This window comes from Culex pipiens, chromosome 2 (assembly GCF_016801865.2).
Source record: "Culex pipiens pallens isolate TS chromosome 2, TS_CPP_V2, whole genome shotgun sequence".
Lineage (NCBI taxonomy): Eukaryota > Metazoa > Arthropoda > Insecta > Diptera > Culicidae > Culex > Culex pipiens.
Genome location: NC_068938.1, coordinates 151,867,841 through 151,885,755, shown reverse-complemented (window position 1 = coordinate 151,885,755; position 17,915 = coordinate 151,867,841). Strand labels below are relative to the sequence as shown.

The 17,915-nt window shown below is 35.7% G+C and overlaps 2 protein-coding genes across 3 annotated transcripts in view; one reads left to right on the top strand and one right to left on the bottom strand.

Moving 5' to 3' along the window:
* The window catches only part of LOC120420420 (ubiquitin carboxyl-terminal hydrolase calypso), a 227,525-nt gene that overhangs the window by 82,739 nt on the left and 126,871 nt on the right, over positions 1-17,915 (bottom strand). The gene's annotated exons all lie outside the window — the stretch shown is intronic.
* LOC120420426 (lissencephaly-1 homolog) overlaps positions 1-17,915 on the top strand; it is a 130,497-nt gene that overhangs the window by 49,015 nt on the left and 63,567 nt on the right. Inside the window, exons 1-2 of one of the 2 annotated variants that reach the window (XM_039583449.2) lie at positions 15,712-15,948; positions 17,052-17,696. In XM_039583449.2, the coding sequence (XP_039439383.1) occupies positions 17,659-17,696 (38 nt within the window). In that variant the 5' untranslated portion in view covers positions 15,712-15,948; positions 17,052-17,658. Of the gene's footprint in view, positions 1-15,711; positions 15,949-17,051; positions 17,697-17,915 lie in introns of those variants that run through there. The other variant, XM_039583448.2, reaches the window with a different exon arrangement.

Below are 17,915 nucleotides of genomic sequence, written 5' to 3'. Positions count from 1 at the left end.
GTTGAAACCGTGGCCTGTAATTTCAATTTTTGAACTTATGAACTGTCGTTTTTTACTCTCTACTACTTTTGTAGTTTACTCAATTTTTTGAATTTTAGAAACTTAAACCCGTTTTATAATGTAATTTTACTCAAATTTAGACTTAAAATGTGACACACCACAAAAGTGGTTGAAATACACACTTTCAGACATGTGTAACATATAAGATGAAGGGGTACAATTTTTTGTACTGTGTACCAACGCTTGGTCAAGTTTGTGGAATTTGGGATGTCAGTTTCACAAGGTATCAATCATGGTCCGTCACTTCTCATTCTTTTGAGTTTATAATAATTGTACAAAATGTATAAATTCGATGTAGATACCGACTTCACGTGTATTCTATTCAGAATATCATTCTTGGTAGCTGGTGATATCAAGAGAAGATGTTTAAACCACACACCAAAATCCAACGTCAAGAATGGAATTTTTATCGCCTGTCCTCGCAATCGATTGTTCTCGATGTGCTCCAACCAAGAATTCCACATCTTCTAGGTGGCCAGGCCACACAACTTGGGGGACCAAAGCGATCGGCCCGCGTCTAGACGGAAATAGAGAGATAGATGCCAAAAGACCTCCGAAAAACGGGGCCTATGGCCGGAAAATTGCCACACGCGACACGCGTGGACAAAATGATGGAATAAATTAAGGCCGCGTGCCGCCACCGCCGAAAGAAACGGAAAACCCGTGGCCAACGAGCGGTGTAACGCGTGAAGAGAGTAGCCGTTACTTTGGCGGACGGCGTTGTCTCAAATCTAGTCAAGTGTGAATCGATGTGTTAATTGAATGGACACGCAATTAGCTGGCGTGGCCCACGATTATGAGATGGCCGTTATTTTCGGGGGGGTTATGTGCTCGAAGAAAGGGTCCCCCTGTCTTTGTCATGTTATGGAGATTCGAACGAAAATGCACAACGGTCTGAAGCTGCACTAATTGGCCCAAAGTTCAGCAAATAAAGCAGCACTCGCAGACGCAGACTGTGGCAATAAATCAGGCTAGCGCACAGTCTGACTTGATATGCCATTCATTTAGCTCATTAGTCCGGAGTGGTGCCCAGAGGTTGGGACGCGCTGCTCTTCGCCAGGGTCCATGTTTTTTCAAACAGCTTTCGCCACTTTCGGTCCGCGGTGGAGATTCTCGGAGGTTTCCCTTTTGTCGAGTGCGAGTACTGCAGAGTCTGTGCCATAGAAAATGAAACAACCCGTTGAAGTTGTGCTCTCTAGTCTCGTAAATGTTTGCTTTTGTGGTTTCAGAAAAGAAGATTGGACAATAAAGCCCCCTCAATAGCATCACTGCTCGGGTGGCACATCGACGAATAGTCAAAGGTATATCTAAAACGACTCTTTCCATAAGCTCAAACTAATTAAAATAACATTGCATTGAACTTTCCTAATCGTCTATGTGCCAACCTAGCTGAGATGTTATGAAGAGGGCTTGATTATCCATCCATCTGTTAATTTTGTTTAAACCCAAAAATACAACCAATTACGACAAACGAGCACAACAACCAGCAACCCTCTAAGAGCCCTCGGGGTCGCCATTGCGCGACTCTTCTACTGCTGTAGTACAAATCATCGCCGAAAAGGTGGTGGCGGTGGTCCATAAATCTGGCCGGCCAAAGGCAAAAGCCGTGTAATTACACGGCTCTACGCGCGGGGTCGTGTTTATGTGTGTACACAAACACGCGGGGTTGATCCCCGCGAGCACCAGAATTGATGCTGGGCACACGTGGGAAATGGGTACCACTGAAGAAAAGGTTCAATCAACATAAATTAAGTCACGACCGCGGCTTGTTGCCGCCACCAGGTCATCGAAGGTGCGCCGCGGCTTAGAAAAAGCAAACACCAGAATCTCACCGCGGGGAATCCGAAAGTGAGAGTTTTTTTTGCCGACGATTACTCGCTGCTACTAACCACCAATTAAGAAATTAGGCGCGTCTCAGCGATGCAATTTTCGGACGGACTCTTCAAACGCGCCAAGGTCTGCGGGCCCTTCTTGCGCAGAAATACTTTGCGAGCTAATGGACGACCTGCTTTGGAGTCCGTTTTTGGAACAGGAAAGTGAAAATCGGCGTCGCCGTTGCACAATCGTCGTACCCGCACCTCGGACGTTGATATTACGCAGAAGGGTTTGTGTGCGATGTGTTATGCCACAAGCAGACTGGGACCAGCCCTTTGGAACGTGTGAAGATCCAGATTTACAACTTTCCACCGAGCGTCGACGACGACTCCCGACGGGTCGTCGATTAGCGAAACCGGAGCATGAAATCGAAAAAGGTATTCATCGACCTGCCACCCGTAGAGGGAATGCAAGTACAATGCGTTGGCCCCTGTCAGACTTCTTTTTTTTATCTGGAGCGCGCGGGGTTTTTTTTCTGACTAATTGAACTTTTACCGAAAGCGGCTTACGCAACGGTGGATAACCCGTGAAGCGTAGGACTCCTGGTTAGTGCTGGGAGTTGGTCTGAAAGGTGGCAAAGTGTGTTTATCAATCAACCCGCGAAGGGGGGATTATGTTTACGGGATTATGCCACCACCACTGTGCGTAATCTTGTTAGGTAATGGCGGGATCACAAAGGATAGCGAGTCAGGACTTCCGCAAACGTGTCAAATTAAATTTCGATTTGGGAACAAAATAATCACGTATGGAACATTTGTACATAGGTATACCGTTGGTTCTTGTTCAAAACCTTCTGAAAAGATTCACCTTACTTCTGATATCGAAGGAGACTAGGATCTGTTTGCTGAATTCGGGAATATTGTTCCGTGAAGCCGTGAATACAAAAATAACACGATTTTCACGACTTGGTCTATGGATTAACCATAATCTAGAAAAAAGTCAGATTATAATAATATCCGTTTATGAAGATGAATTAAGTTTGTTTTATATGGCAATACGAAATAATCGTGATATCGTGAACTATATTCATGAAATCATCAATTAAAACAATTCCTGGACCCAATTCAAGACACTCAGATAAATTATGTAAGATTATGTGTTTGTTGGTTTCAATAAAATTCGCGGTTTTGTTACCAAATATTCCTGACATCATGAAACAAACCCAATTAAATATAAATCATATTTAATCTCATTTTATTTTAAGCATAAAAACAAATATACTAAATTTTTAAAATACGGCAATATAAAAACATAAAATTTAAAATTACGAAAACAAAATTAACAAAATTACAGAAATCAAATGAATCAAATAAAGTTCATGACTAGAGGAATGATTTAATTTGAAAACAATGAAAAACCAAATAAGTACAAAAAAAATTAACTTACAACGTTAAACTCAAGGTGGCCATCTCAGGAAAAATCCGGGAGAAAACCAGAAAAATGTCCAAAATATCAAGTGAGATGCTAGTTTTCCCATCAAATATGCGTGTCTACGTTAGAAACAAATTTCGAAAATTTACACAGCTAAATTTGGTTCAATTAAAAGATTTTTTTGGTTAATATTTTCTTTAAATGAAGTTGGACGAATAGCTATAAAATGTGGTTATTTATCAATCAGATTCAAGTTTTTTTTTCTCTAAAGTAAGTAAATCTTTCCCTGTTCCTGAGGGGAACACCCGTGAAGAGTATTGGGGCTGGCATTTACAAAGCGGATTCAGTGACAGTTTATTAATCAACTTAATGTTAACATGTTAAGGCTAATGTTTACATTCCATAGCTTGTCTTCCTAAGGTGTCGTGGTAAGGTCCAGTTTGTGACGATACACTACCTTCCCTTTACTAAGCAATCGAATGCAGAAGGGAAAAGATCACCAGTTGTGTTGGTCCAAGCCGGGATTTGAACCCCGATCTACCGCTTACGAGGCGGAAGCGTTACCACTGGGCTACATGACTCGGGCATTTAAGAGCGAGTTTTTCACCGATGTGAAACAGGTCGTATCGAGGTGCTCCGATTTGGTTGAAACTTTCAGGGTTTGTTTGTCTATACATGAGATGAACTCATGCCAAATATGAGCCCTCTACGACAAAGGGAAGTGGGGTAAAACGGACTTTGAAGTTTGAGGTCCAAAAAACATGAAAAATCTTAAAATTGCTCGCATTTCCGTAAAATTTCATCAATTCCAACACTCTTAGATGAATTCTAATGGTCTTTTGAAGCCCTTCAAAATGTGCTATAGACATCTAGGATTGGTTTGACTTTTTCTCATGGCTTTTGCAAATTGCTGTTGAAAATTGATTTTTTTAAAACCTTAATAACTTTTCCCAACAGCCTCCAACACCCATACTCTCATAGGTCAAAAGTTAGGGAATTTCATGGACTATAAGCCTACGGTATCAACTTTTTGGCCAATCGCAGTTTTTCTCATAGTTTGACGATTTTTCTAGAACAAAAATTTTACAACGTTAGTTTTGCCCTGTAGGCCTCCATAGCGGCACTTTTTGGTCTCAATTTTGACATATTCGGAATTCTCAGAAAATTTTACATTAGGTTGAGGTGTTGTAATTTTGAATTTGATTGTAAAAAATGCCATTTAAAATTAATTAAAATATTATTTAGCATTTTGTCGGATTAAGGGTAAAACAAGTTTTCGCCTACTTGATACAGCATTTGACGTATTGAGCATAGGGTAAATAAGATCTATTTCTTTTTTCAAAACTATTTTATTTTATTATTTTTTAAAGCAATATTACAACTCCAATACTTCTAACTTACGTGAAATTGTCCGAGGATTCCGAATATGACAAAATTGAGACCAAAAAGTGCAGTCTTCTCGGCATACAGGGCAAAAACTAACGTTGTAAAATGTTTGTTCTAGAAAAACCTTAAAACTATGAGAAAAACTGCAATTGGCCAAAAAGTTAATACCGTAGGCTTATAGTCCATGAAATTCCTCAACTTTTGACCTATGAGAGTATGGGTGTTGGAGGCTGTTGGGAAAAGTTATTAAGGTTTAAAAAAAATCCATTTTCAACAGTAATTTGCAAAAGCTATGAGAAAAAGTCAAACCAATCCTGGATGTCTATAGCACACTTTGAAGGGCTTCAAAAGACCATTCGAATGCATCTAAGAGAGTTGGAATTGATGAAGTTTTACGGAAATGCGAGCAATTTTAAGATTTTTCATATTTTTTGGACCTCAAACTTCAATGCCCGTTTTACCCCACTTCCCTTTGTCGTAGAGGGCTCATATTTGGCATGAGCTCATCTCATGTATAGACAAACAAACCCTGAAAGTTTCATCCAAATCGGAGCACCTCGATACGACCTCTAGAACAAACCGAGCAGAATCTACAAATACTGCCTCTTAAATGTATAGATAATTTCATGATATCAAAAGAAATCCGAGTTTTAAAACCTGATCATAACTTCTGCTGGCAAAAAACGTCTTTTTTCATACAAATAATCACATTTAGGTGGATGGGACTTTTTTTCAAAACCTCGCTCCACAAGCTGAATATTGTTTCTTGAGCTATTTTAGGAGTATGGGTTAAATATGAGCAAAATCGGTTAACATTTACCCATCGATACTCGAGGGTGAAGTTTGTATGGGAAAAATCGAAAAAATATATGAAAAACTCAATTTTCTTACGGTTTTGTCTGCAGGGCGCGCTGCTTCCATCCAAATATTCTCAAAAGTGAGATTCTTATTGGAAATTAAATGTTCTACAACTTTGTCGAACATGCCAAAGCTATAAAACTCGATCCTGAAAAGTTATTAGCGATTTAAAAATGTCATTTTTGTATGAAAAACATTTTTTCACAAACTTTGGGCTCGCGCATAAATGGATTAATTTTAACCACTTTTGCTCAAAATTTACACAGATGTTTAAAATAACCCAATAAACCGTTTTTCGCTTGTGAAGCAGGGGGTCATTTTTTCTGGGCACCCTAATGAAGAGTTATTGTTAGTTTTAAAAATGTTTCTTTATCTGAAAATTTAGTTTAAAGAATGGTTTGACTATATTTTAAACTTCTAGAATTCTTCAAAAACACCTACAATTTTGTTGAAGATACGAAATCCATCAGAAAAAAAAACGTTTCAAGGTACCAATTTTAGTATATTTTACATCATATTTGTATGGACAGCTGCAAAATGGCTATTTGGTCAAAGCAAAAGTTATCAATAAATTTAAGCCGGTAAAAAAACCAAAAAAAAAATATTTCTTTGAAGAATTACTCTTCTTCAATTTACATGAGCTTTTTTCTAAGAAGGTGGCACACACATTGTAGAGTATTTGCATAAAAGTAGTTTTTTTTTGTGTTGAATTTTGAAGTTAAATTAGGCCGTAGCAAATATTTTTCAAAGTTTATGTTACTAAATTTGTATGAGGAATTTTCAAGAATTAGGTGGATTTACCAATGATCAGGTGGAATATGGCCTCTAAAACAATCTTATTGATAAACATGATTTTTTAAAGTGTCACTCAATTATTCGCATTTTTAAACTTATGATACCTTAGAAAATATTAGTCGGACTTTCTTTGCTAGATAGTACATGGGTCATTCCATCTGAAGCGGAACAGCATTTGAAAATTACCCTCTCCGATCCTGCTCAAATTTGGCAGGGCTGTTGATACTATCAAAACATGCAAGAATCCCGAATTTCATCCAAATCGGACCGCCCCCTCCATTTTTGTACCTCCCCAAAAAATCGACTTTTTGGCGATTTTTGACCAAACCTCCTAGTTTCAAATGACGATAACTCAGGAACCACAAATCTTAGAGGGTCGGTCATAGACTCAATTTTGAAGGCAATTGGACGTAGAATTCATTTCCGTGATCAAAATGTTGATTAATTTATTTTTTCTACCTGTATTGCGCAATTGAAAACTTGAAACGGCCGTATCTCAAAACACCCCAACTTATTTTTTTAATTTGACCTCACCATCGTGTTCCCCGGCCAATTTTACATAAGAATCACTTATCGACAGAAATGAATATGTTTCGTTCCAGAGATATCGAATTTTAAAGTTTTGTGTTTTCGAGATTACCTACATCAGCTTCATTCGCTGTATCTGCTAGAAGCACACAGGCGGGCCGATCAATAACTGCTACCTGGTAATTTATTGAAATAATATTTCATCATAAATAATCTTTACCAAATTGGGCAAAAATTAACTGTATAACACTGTAGGAAACTGAAGTTTAATCGCGAATAATCGCGAAATATCTGCTCAAAAAAATTAATGAAATGAATTTATGTGCTAACCCACAGGACAGAGCAATAACGACACACAGTAAAGGGCAGAATTGGATTCCGACGAAGTGAGCAGGAAAATGCAATTAATCTTGTTAGTAACACTGAACAATAAGTGTACGATACATTATTGAGTAAAAAATATGAATTAAAATGAATAAAATTTGTTGATGCGTTGTACTCTAGTGAAGGACGATCACAAGGAGTAGGCAGAGACGCATCGAGCTCTACAGGCTCAATAAAAACTCCTTACCTGCTCTGTATGGTAGAACAGAGCCAGCTCTGTATGGGGAAAAATAATATTGATTTGCATATATCTCAAAAACGATAAGTTTTAGAAAGTTGACATGTTCTAGAAAGTTGCTAGTACCAAAAGGTTCTATATTATTGTCTCAGACGTCATTACAATTTGGTTGATTTTAGTTGTGCAAAACAAGAAAAAACTATTTATTTTCTAAGATACAAGGTATAGAATATTTTTGTTTTCGACAAAGTTGCTCAACTACCAAAAATGAACAACTCTCTCGAAGATACCAAAGCTCTATCTTCAATAGATACCGAAATAAAAAATAAAAACTATTTTTATAATAAATACTGCTTGCGACAAACACAAAGCGACCGCGTCGTAGGCACAGATAATATGAGGCATGTTTGGTAGAGATCGTCTGAAGTGAAAACTAGTATAGCAGAGTGTTCATAGAGAGTTTTTATGTTAAATGCTCTCGTCTGGATGGTTGAAACAAATTTCAGATAAAATTATACAAATTTATAAAATTATATTCTTTTTATTGTACTGGTAAGTAATTAAGATTAGAAACAACAAAATTATTGCACAGCTATTTTTATGTTTGTCTTGACAAAACAAATGTTTAACAAAATTACAAGTTTTGTACAACAAATTAAGATAAAAAACAATTTCAAATACGCTAGTTAAAAAAATAAAAACTAAATCTTCTAACAATTATTTTAATTTTATAAAAAGAAAATCAGTTAACATAAGTTTAACCTTATAAAGATTTCAGGAAACTTTTCTATTTTATTTAATTCCACAGAAAAAACTATATTTTTCGAGCAAGAAAACCATAAGAAAGTTTTAAGCTCTAAATAATCTATATGATATTTTTTTACATTTTGTCACCTTTTTAAATAAAATAAGAAAGTGAAATTAAATAGCAAAAACCATTTTTTCTTTATTTCTCAAGCCAGGAAATCAGTGAAGAGTTTCATGCTCTAAATGCTCTCTATGGAAATTTGCCATTTTATTACCTGTATTCTAAATATTTTTTTATTTTTCAAACAAAGGAAAGCAGTGAAGAGTTTTTAGCTCTAAATGCACTCTATGGAAATTTGCCATTTTATTACCTGTATTCTAAATATTTTTTTATTTTTCAAATAAAGGAAAGCAGTGAAGAGTTTTTAGCTCTAAATGCTCTCTATGTAAATTTGCCATTTTATTACCTGTATTCTAAATATTTTTTTTATTTTTCAAACAAAGGAAAGCAGTGAAGAGTTTCTAGCTCTAAATGCTCTCTATGGAAATTTTCTAGTTTATTACATGTATTCTAAATATTTTTTTTATTTTTCAAATAAAGGAAAGCAGTGAAGAGTTTTTAGCTCTAAATGCTCTGTATGGAAATTTGCCATTTTATTACCTGTATTCTAAATATTTTTTTTATTTTTCAAATAAAGGAAAGCAGTGAAGAGTTTTTAGCTCTAAATGCTCTCTATGGAAATTTGCCATTTTATTACCTGTATTCTAAATATTTTTTTATTTTTCAAATAAAGGAAGCAGTGAAGAGTTTTTAGCTCTAAATGCTCTGTATGGAAATTTGCCATTTTATTACCTGTATTCTAAATATTTTTTTTTATTTTTCAAATAAAGGAAAGCAGTGAAGAGTTTCTAGCTCTAAATGCTCTCTATGGAAATTTTCTAGTTTATTACATGTATTCTAAATATTTTTTTATTTTTCAAATAAAGGAAAGCAGTGAAGAGTTTTTAGCTCTAAATGCTCTCTATGGAAATTTGCCATTTTATTATCTGTATTCTAAATATTTTTTTTATTTTTCAAATAAATGAAAGCAGTGAAGAGTTTTTAGCTCTAAATGCTCTCTATGGAAATTTGCCATTTTATTATCTGTATTCTAAATATTTTTTTTATTTTTCAAATAAAGGAAAGCAGTGAAGAGTTTTTAGCTCTAAATGCTCTCTATGGAAATTTGCCATTTTATTATCTGTATTCTAAATATTTTTTTATTTTTCAAATAAAGGAAAGCAGTGAAGAGTTTTTAGCTCTAAATGCTCTCTATGGAAATTTGCCATTTGATTATCTGTATTCTAAATATTTTTTTTATTTTTCAAATAAAGGAAAGCAGTGAAGAGTTTTTAGCTCTAAATGCTCTCTATGGAAATTTTCTAGTTTATTACATGTATTCTAAATATTTTTTTATTTTTCAAATAAAGGAAAGCAGTGAAGAGTTTTTAGCTCTAAATGCTCTCTATGGAAATTTGCCATTTTATTATCTGTATTCTAAATATTTTTTTTATTTTTCAAATAAATGAAAGCAGTGAAGAGTTTTTAGCTCTAAATGCTCTCTATGGAAATTTGCCATTTTATTATCTGTATTCTAAATATTTTTTTTATTTTTCAAATAAAGGAAAGCAGTGAAGAGTTTTTAGCTCTAAATGCTCTCTATGGAAATTTGCCATTTTATTATCTGTATTCTAAATATTTTTTTATTTTTCAAATAAAGGAAAGCAGTGAAGAGTTTTTAGCTCTAAATGCTCTCTATGGAAATTTGCCATTTGATTATCTGTATTCTAAATATTTTTTTTATTTTTCAAATAAAGGAAAGCAGTGAAGAGTTTCTAGCTCTAAATGCTCTCTATGGAAATTTTCTAGTTTATTACATGTATTCTAAATATTTTTTTATTTTTCAAATAAAGGAAAGCAGTGAAGAGTTTTTAGCTCTAAATGCTCTCTATGGAAATTTGCCATTTTATTATCTGTATTCTAAATATTTTTTTTATTTTTCAAATAAATGAAAGCAGTGAAGAGTTTTTAGCTCTAAATGCTCTCTATGGAAATTTGCCATTTTATTATCTGTATTCTAAATATTTTTTTTATTTTTCAAATAAAGGAAAGCAGTGAAGAGTTTTTAGCTCTAAATGCTCTCTATGGAAATTTGCCATTTTATTATCTGTATTCTAAATATTTTTTTATTTTTCAAATAAAGGAAAGCAGTGAAGAGTTTTTAGCTCTAAATGCTCTCTATGGAAATTTGCCATTTGATTATCTGTATTCTAAATATTTTTTTTATTTTTCAAATAAAGGAAAGCAGTGAAGAGTTTTTAGCTCTAAATGCTCTCTATGGAAATTTGCCATTTTATTATCTGTATTCTAAATATTTTTTTTATTTTTCAAATAAAGGAAAGCAGTGAAGAGTTTTTAGCTCTAAATGCTCTCTATGGAAATTTGCCATTTTATAATCTGTATTCTAAATATTTTTTTTATTTTTCAAATAAAGGAAGCAGTGAAGAGTTTTTAGCTCTAAATGCTCTCTATGGAAATTTGCCATTTTATTACCTGTATTCTAAATATTTTTTATTTTTCAAACAAAGGAAAGCAGTGAAGAGTTTTTAGCTCTAAATGCTCTCTATGGAAATTTGCCATTTTATTACCTGTATTCTAAATATTTTTTTATTTTTCAAATAAAGGAAAGCAGTGAAGAGTTTTTAGCTCTAAATGCTCTCTATGGAAATTTGCCATTTTATTACCTGTATTCTAAATATTTTTTTTATTTTTCAAATAAAGGAAGCAGTGAAGAGTTTTTAGCTCTAAATGCTCTCTATGGAAATTTAGTAAAAACATAATCGACAATAAAATATATTATCGATTTATTTTGTCCAACTTAAATTTAATTACATTATTCAACTCAATTGATGTTAAAATCTTGTAGTGAGAAAAAAATAGCAAAATTTCCATAAAGAGCATTTAGAACAAAAAACTCTTCACTGATTTCCTGAAAAAAATATAATACATGTAATAAACTAGAAAATTTCCATAGAGAGCATTTAGAGCTAGAAACTCTTCACTGCTTTCCTTTGTTTGAAAAATAAAAAAAATATTTAGAATACAGGTAATAAAATGGCAAATTTCCATAGAGAGCATTTAGAGCTAAAAACTCTTCACTGCTTTCCTTTATTTGAAAAATAAAAAAATATTTAGAATACAGGTAATAAAATGGCAAATTTCCATAGAGAGCATTTAGAGCTAAAAACTCTTCACTGCTTTCCTTTGTTTGAAAAATAAAAATATTTAGAATACAGGTAATAAAATGGCAAATTTCCATAGAGAGCATTTAGAGCTAAAAACTCTTCACTGCTTTCATTTATTTGAAAAATAAAAAAAATATTTAGAATACAGATAATAAAATGGCAAATTTCCATAGAGAGCATTTAGAGCTAAAAACTCTTCACTGCTTTCCTTTATTTGAAAAATAAAAAAAATATTTAGAATACATGTAATAAACTAGAAAATTTCCATAGAGAGCATTTAGAGCTAGAAACTCTTCACTGCTTTCCTTTGTTTGAAAAATAAAAAAAATATTTAGAATACAGGTAATAAAATGGCAAATTTACATAGAGAGCATTTAGAGCTAAAAACTCTTCACTGCTTTCCTTTATTTGAAAAATAAAAAAATATTTAGAATACAGGTAATAAAATGGCAAATTTCCATAGAGAGCATTTAGAGCTAAAAACTCTTCACTGCTTTCCTTTGTTTGAAAAATAAAAAATATTTAGAATACAGGTAATAAAATGGCAAATTTCCATAGAGAGCATTTAGAGCATGAAACTCTTCACTGATTTCCTGGCTTGAGAAATAAAGAAAAAATGGTTTTTGCTATTTAATTTCACTTTCTTATTTTATTTAAAAAGGTGACAAAATGTAAAAAAATATCATATAGATTATTTAGAGCTTAAAACTTTCTTATGGTTTTCTTGCTCGAAAAATATAGTTTTTTCTGTTGAATTAAATAAAATAGAAAAGTTTCCTGAAATCTTTATAAGGTTAAACTTATGTTAACTGATTTTCTTTTTATAAAATTAAAATAATTGTTAGAAGATTTAGTTTTTATTTTTTTAACTAGCGTATTTGAAATTGTTTTTTATCTTAATTTGTTGCACAAAACTTGTAATTTTGTTAAACATTTGTTTTGTCAAGACAAACATAAAAATAGCTGTGCAATAATTTTGTTGTTTCTAATCTTAATTACTTACCAGTACAATAAAAAGAATATAATTTTATAAATTTGTATAATTTTATCTGAAATTTGTTTCAACCATCCAGACGAGAGCATTTAACATAAAAACTCTCTATGAACACTCTGCTATACTAGTTTTCACTTCAGACGATCTCTACCAAACATGCCTCATATTATCTGTGCCTACGACGCGGTCGCTTTGTGTTTGTCGCAAGCAGTATTTATTATAAAAATAGTTTTTATTTTTTATTTCGGTATCTATTGAAGATAGAGCTTTGGTATCTTCGAGAGAGTTGTTCATTTTTGGTAGTTGAGCAACTTTGTCGAAAACAAAAATATTCTATACCTTGTATCTTAGAAAATAAATAGTTTTTTCTTGTTTTGCACAACTAAAATCAACCAAATTGTAATGACGTCTGAGACAATAATATAGAACCTTTTGGTACTAGCAACTTTCTAGAACATGTCAACTTTCTAAAACTTATCGTTTTTGAGATATATGCAAATCAATATTATTTTTCCCCATACAGAGCTGGCTCTGTTCGCTGCATACAGAGCTTAGCTCTGTTCTACCATACAGAGCAGGTAAGGAGTTTTTATTGAGCCTGTAGAGCTCGATGCGTCTCTGGGAGTAGGTAGGAAAAGGATTTCTGGAAAGTATAAAATTGAAAAATGTAAGCAAATCACAAAGTTTGATCTGCTTCAAAGCGGCTAATTCCCCAAATTTAGTTGCGATGATTTCGACACCGTCCGAACAACAGTGTTTTTTTGTTCTATCACGGCTGCTGTCCTCACGTATGAAGATTTTTTTAAATTAAATGTATGGGAACTATACCCTTTCTCAGCCTATTTCTATTATCGGCCTATCAGCACTTTGATCATGAATTACAGCTTATAAAAAGTGTTTTTGACTGTTCCAAAGTAATAAATAGCTCAAATAAAAGTGAGCAAGCAACTCTCCATTGTTGAAACATCTGAAAATATTGATTTAATAGCAGAAACGGCAAAAGTGATGAGAATTGGTCGAACGGCTTAGTGTGATTAAAATGGGTATATTTCCCCTACCTTGACCAAAATCATCTTTCAATCAAATGGAGCTGGCTAACAATATAAAAATTGATTTAATATGATCAATCTGTTAAACCATAAATCAGATTTGCCAAATTATGGTAAAGTGTCAATAGTAAACCATAATAATGATAATAATAATAATAATAAAGCAGGTTTTGGGGTTTTTCCTGAATGGCACTATTTTGCTACCGCCCACGATAAAGGCCCTAGTCATGGCCTCGGAGGTACTCTGAAACGGTTAGCAACACGTAAAAAACGGTGCATTCAAAATAACCCAATAAATATTCTTTTCACAAAAATACATAGATCTAGGTAGGTATCAGCCATTTGAATAAATATTTGCGTAAATTTTTTGAAATTTAAATTAAATTATTCATCTCCCAGAACACCAGGTAGCAGTAAATGATCGGCCCGCCTGTGTGCTTCTAGCAGATGCGGCGAATGAAGCTGATGTAGGTAATCTCGAAAACACAAAACTTTAAAATTCGATATCTCTGGAACGAAACATATTCATTTCTGTCGATAAGTGATTCTTATGTAAAATTGGCCGGGGAACACGATGGTGAGGTCAAATTAAAAAAATAAGTTGGGGTGTTTTGAGATACGGCCGTTTCAAGTTTTCAATTGCGCAATACAGGTAGAAAAAATAAATTAATCAACATTTTGATCACGGAAATGGATTCTACGTTCAATTGCCTTCAAAATTGAGTCTAAGACCGACCCTCTAAGATTTGTGGTTCCTGAGTTATCGTCATTTGAAACTAGGAGGTTTGGTCAAAAATCGCCAAAAAGTCGATTTTTTGGGGAAGTACAAAAATGGAGGGGGTGGTCCGATTTGGATGAAATTCGGGATTCTTGTATGTTTTGATAGTATCAACAGCCCTGCCAAATTTGAGCAGGATCGGAGAGGGTAATTTTCAAATTTGCACTTTTTCGTGCACAGTTGAGATGGAATGACCCACATACAAATCTCGGATGAATTTTCAAAAAGCCGTAAGAGCCACCGTAACCTCCGATACTAATTTTCGTTTTTCTCCAAATTGAAACAAAATTTCCTTTATTTGTCATCATTCAACTTGTTGTCTTCCAGCGGTATACTAGAAATGTCACATCACGTCATATTGCCATTCTACTTGTCCATTCTCAGTGTGACTTCGCACAATGCTAATGAAATGGAGCGGAGCTCGAGAAACTGTAAACAAAACACCGGCTATCGTCACGATTCCGTACCATCACGCACAATAATGGTCATTTCCGGAATCGTGAGCCGGTTCGTCGACGAGACGTTCTGCTGCGACGCGACGTCCCACATGTCAACCCCCCCAAAAACTGCATCGCAATGCGACAACTGCGCATGCACTGCACGAGGGGGTGGGATGTCCCCAAGCTATAATTTGTTATTTTCAAGTTCTCTAGTTCCGGACACTGCTGCGTAGAACTGAAGTCTACAGCCAATCGATGGCATCATTCGCGCGCGCTGACCCATCAAGATTCGTTGGCGATGACCCATCTTCGTGGCATTTTCAGACGATTGAAGCGTATTAGATTCCGAGCTCATTTGCATTAATGAGAGCTGAACAAGGTCGTTCGAGTCGCCATTATAGGACGCGCGCGCGCCACAAGAAGTTGTAGTCGGCTTTGGTGACCGGTCTCGCAGAAGGACACACATCTCAAACGTTGTTCTACTTCCCGGGTTTGAAGGGCCGCACTGGTAGTCACGAGCCAACCAACTGAATCAAATTAAAATATAAATATTCCATTACATGGCGTTATCAACGCCGCGCCGGATTGCATCGCTGTGGGACGTGATCCGTTTTATTGCAAATTGCATGGGATTAATGAATTGCCGATTGCAGTCGGTCAGTCGAACGGTCGGTCAGCTGATAGCATCGTGTAGTCCTGACTGATTCATTTGTCAAAGTCCAGTCCAAATAAACACCCAGTGGGGGAGTGCTACCGATGGCGCAAAATGAAGTCATATCAGATGTCAGCGCTGCTGCTGCTGCTGCCCATCAACGTGACAAAACCGCACACGAAATGTCGCGACGAAGGTGTGGTTTTCCAGCAAAGCAATCTAAACTCCGGCTTTCAGTCTAAATCTGCTCCGGTAACTTATACTCGCCGAAGCAACACGAAACTTGTAAGCCTGGCTCAATTCTCGAACGGTGAAGATGGGCACAGAGTCGGATGGAACTCTGAAAGTAGTTCGGGTTAGGACAAGAAGGTGAACGTCAGTGTTCTTGGAAGAGCGAGTCTGGGAGAAGGGCGCACTCAATTAGTTTGGAAATAGCAGCATTTTTGGTTCAAGGTGGCCCGTTTCGGAGTGGTGCAACGACGAAACGCGAGTGGGAGTGCTTTCGAGAGATGGGAAATTAATGGAAATGCTAAATGGAGTAGCGCAGCGTTCCTTAGAAAAGGTTGAGGTATGAGTTATTACCGCTCACTTTTCATGCGGTCTTGTGTGTTGAAATTGAGAGGGAGAATTGCAGCGATTTGAAATGTCCAAGTTTGGTGGAGGTCGATTAATCATCAGGTTGGGTTATACAGTGAATTTAGATTTGTTGTAGAAGTTAAAAAAAAATCTTTTGAATAATAGAAATTGAAATTGTCCTGATTTTTTAAATCTTAATGATTAACGCTAATGTTGATATCTCAAACAACCTAGACAGGTTGACGAGACCAATCAATAGTTTTATGACAACTTTCATCAAATATATGCATCACAAATCAATCTCATCAACTCATCAACCAGTCTTACAATCGAGAACGCTTCTGCCAACTGGTAGAGAGGACCTATTTTTCAACCAATTTAATTTGTCAATTAGACCATAAACTACGCTACCCCTAAACCGGCAACCTTTCCAAACAAGCATAAACATGATATAATAACGCAAACCACCGTTCTCAAACACTGACTCACACGTACGGTCGGGTGCAAAATCAAGTTATGCACCGGTTTTGTTGGAAAATGACGTCCAGTAGCCGCCTTGTTTACCTCTGGGGGGAACCCCACCTTTTGACCACCGCAGTGGGTTATGATGGCACTTGGCAACCGTTGCCAGTTCAAACGACGCGTAAAGGCGATTAGACGGTCGTGGTTCACACGGAAGAGTGCTACCGCACACTGTAGAAGATCTTGGGAGTTTTGGTTCATGACTCTTGGGGAGCTAGTGACGGGATACCTTGAAGTGGGATGATCTTGTTAGTGTTGCGCGAAAGGGTCTTTGATGTTCTAACCTCAATCTTTTTTTTTTTATGAACGGCATGCCTGCTAGCGGTTATTACCAGTCTAGTGTGCCGTACTAATTGTAGCAGTGTCTATTTTACACTCTAGGCCGGGGGTTCTCACCCACGACGGGGTAGACACTTTCAAGGTTTCGCTCCTCGGCCAAATCCAGCCATGTCTACGTGAGCTATATAGAGTTATTGCTTGTGTTCCAATACTGTTACATATTGAACGAGTTATCAATGAAATGCGCCAGTTATCTAATAAAAATATTCTTTTCCTCTCTATTTCTCTTTGCAGATGATTCTATCGCGGAGCATAACGAGCAATTTTAATTTAAGGCAGTGAAAACCAACCACACCTGGCCCGTGATTTTTTCCTGGGGTGTGTTGTACGAGAGTATATTTTTGAAGGCCTAACCAGAGCCAAGTGTGCGGTTGTGTGCAGTGTTGCAGAGGAAGATCATTGATTTGGAAAAAGTGTACCGAGATATATATTTATTTCTATATTTATTTTGCTGTGTGTCAATTGAGCAAGCCGGCAGAAAAGCAGAGAGCCGTGTGTGTGTTTGTGATAAGAAGCGAATCACACAATTACGAAAAATTGCCGTGTTTGTGCAGCGTGTGAGTTTCGACGAGAAATTTTTGTGAAGCCGTTGATTGGGCGTCCGAAAAGAGGAACCAGCCAGCAAGAAGAGCTGCTGCTGCGGTAGTGAAAGTGAAGTGATAACTTTGTTCGAAACTGTGGCAATTGGCATTGTTGCAGTGAGTACAGGAAGTGACCACCCAACCAGCGGTCACCAGCGACGGCGGAGGTTCCAGTTTGGTTGAACCCCCCCGGGCAGAAACCCCGAACTCAACTTCAGCACCTACAATTCGAACACAACACAATTTCCGCCAACCAAAACATGAAAATGGTGTTGTCACAACGGCAGCGCGAGGAGCTGTAAGTGTCTCTCGATTACATTGTGTCTATATAAACTGTAAGGTTTGCCAAGAGGTCGAATGATGTGATGCCCGCCCAGAACTCCGAGATGTAGAAGGTTCTATTTCTAGCGTCCAATCCGTCCAAGCTGTCGTTCGCCCTGCATTCTCTCGTCGAAAAATCCAAAAACCTTTCCAAATTTACTGCTCAACACCAAATTGGGAGAGCGAGAGTCGGATT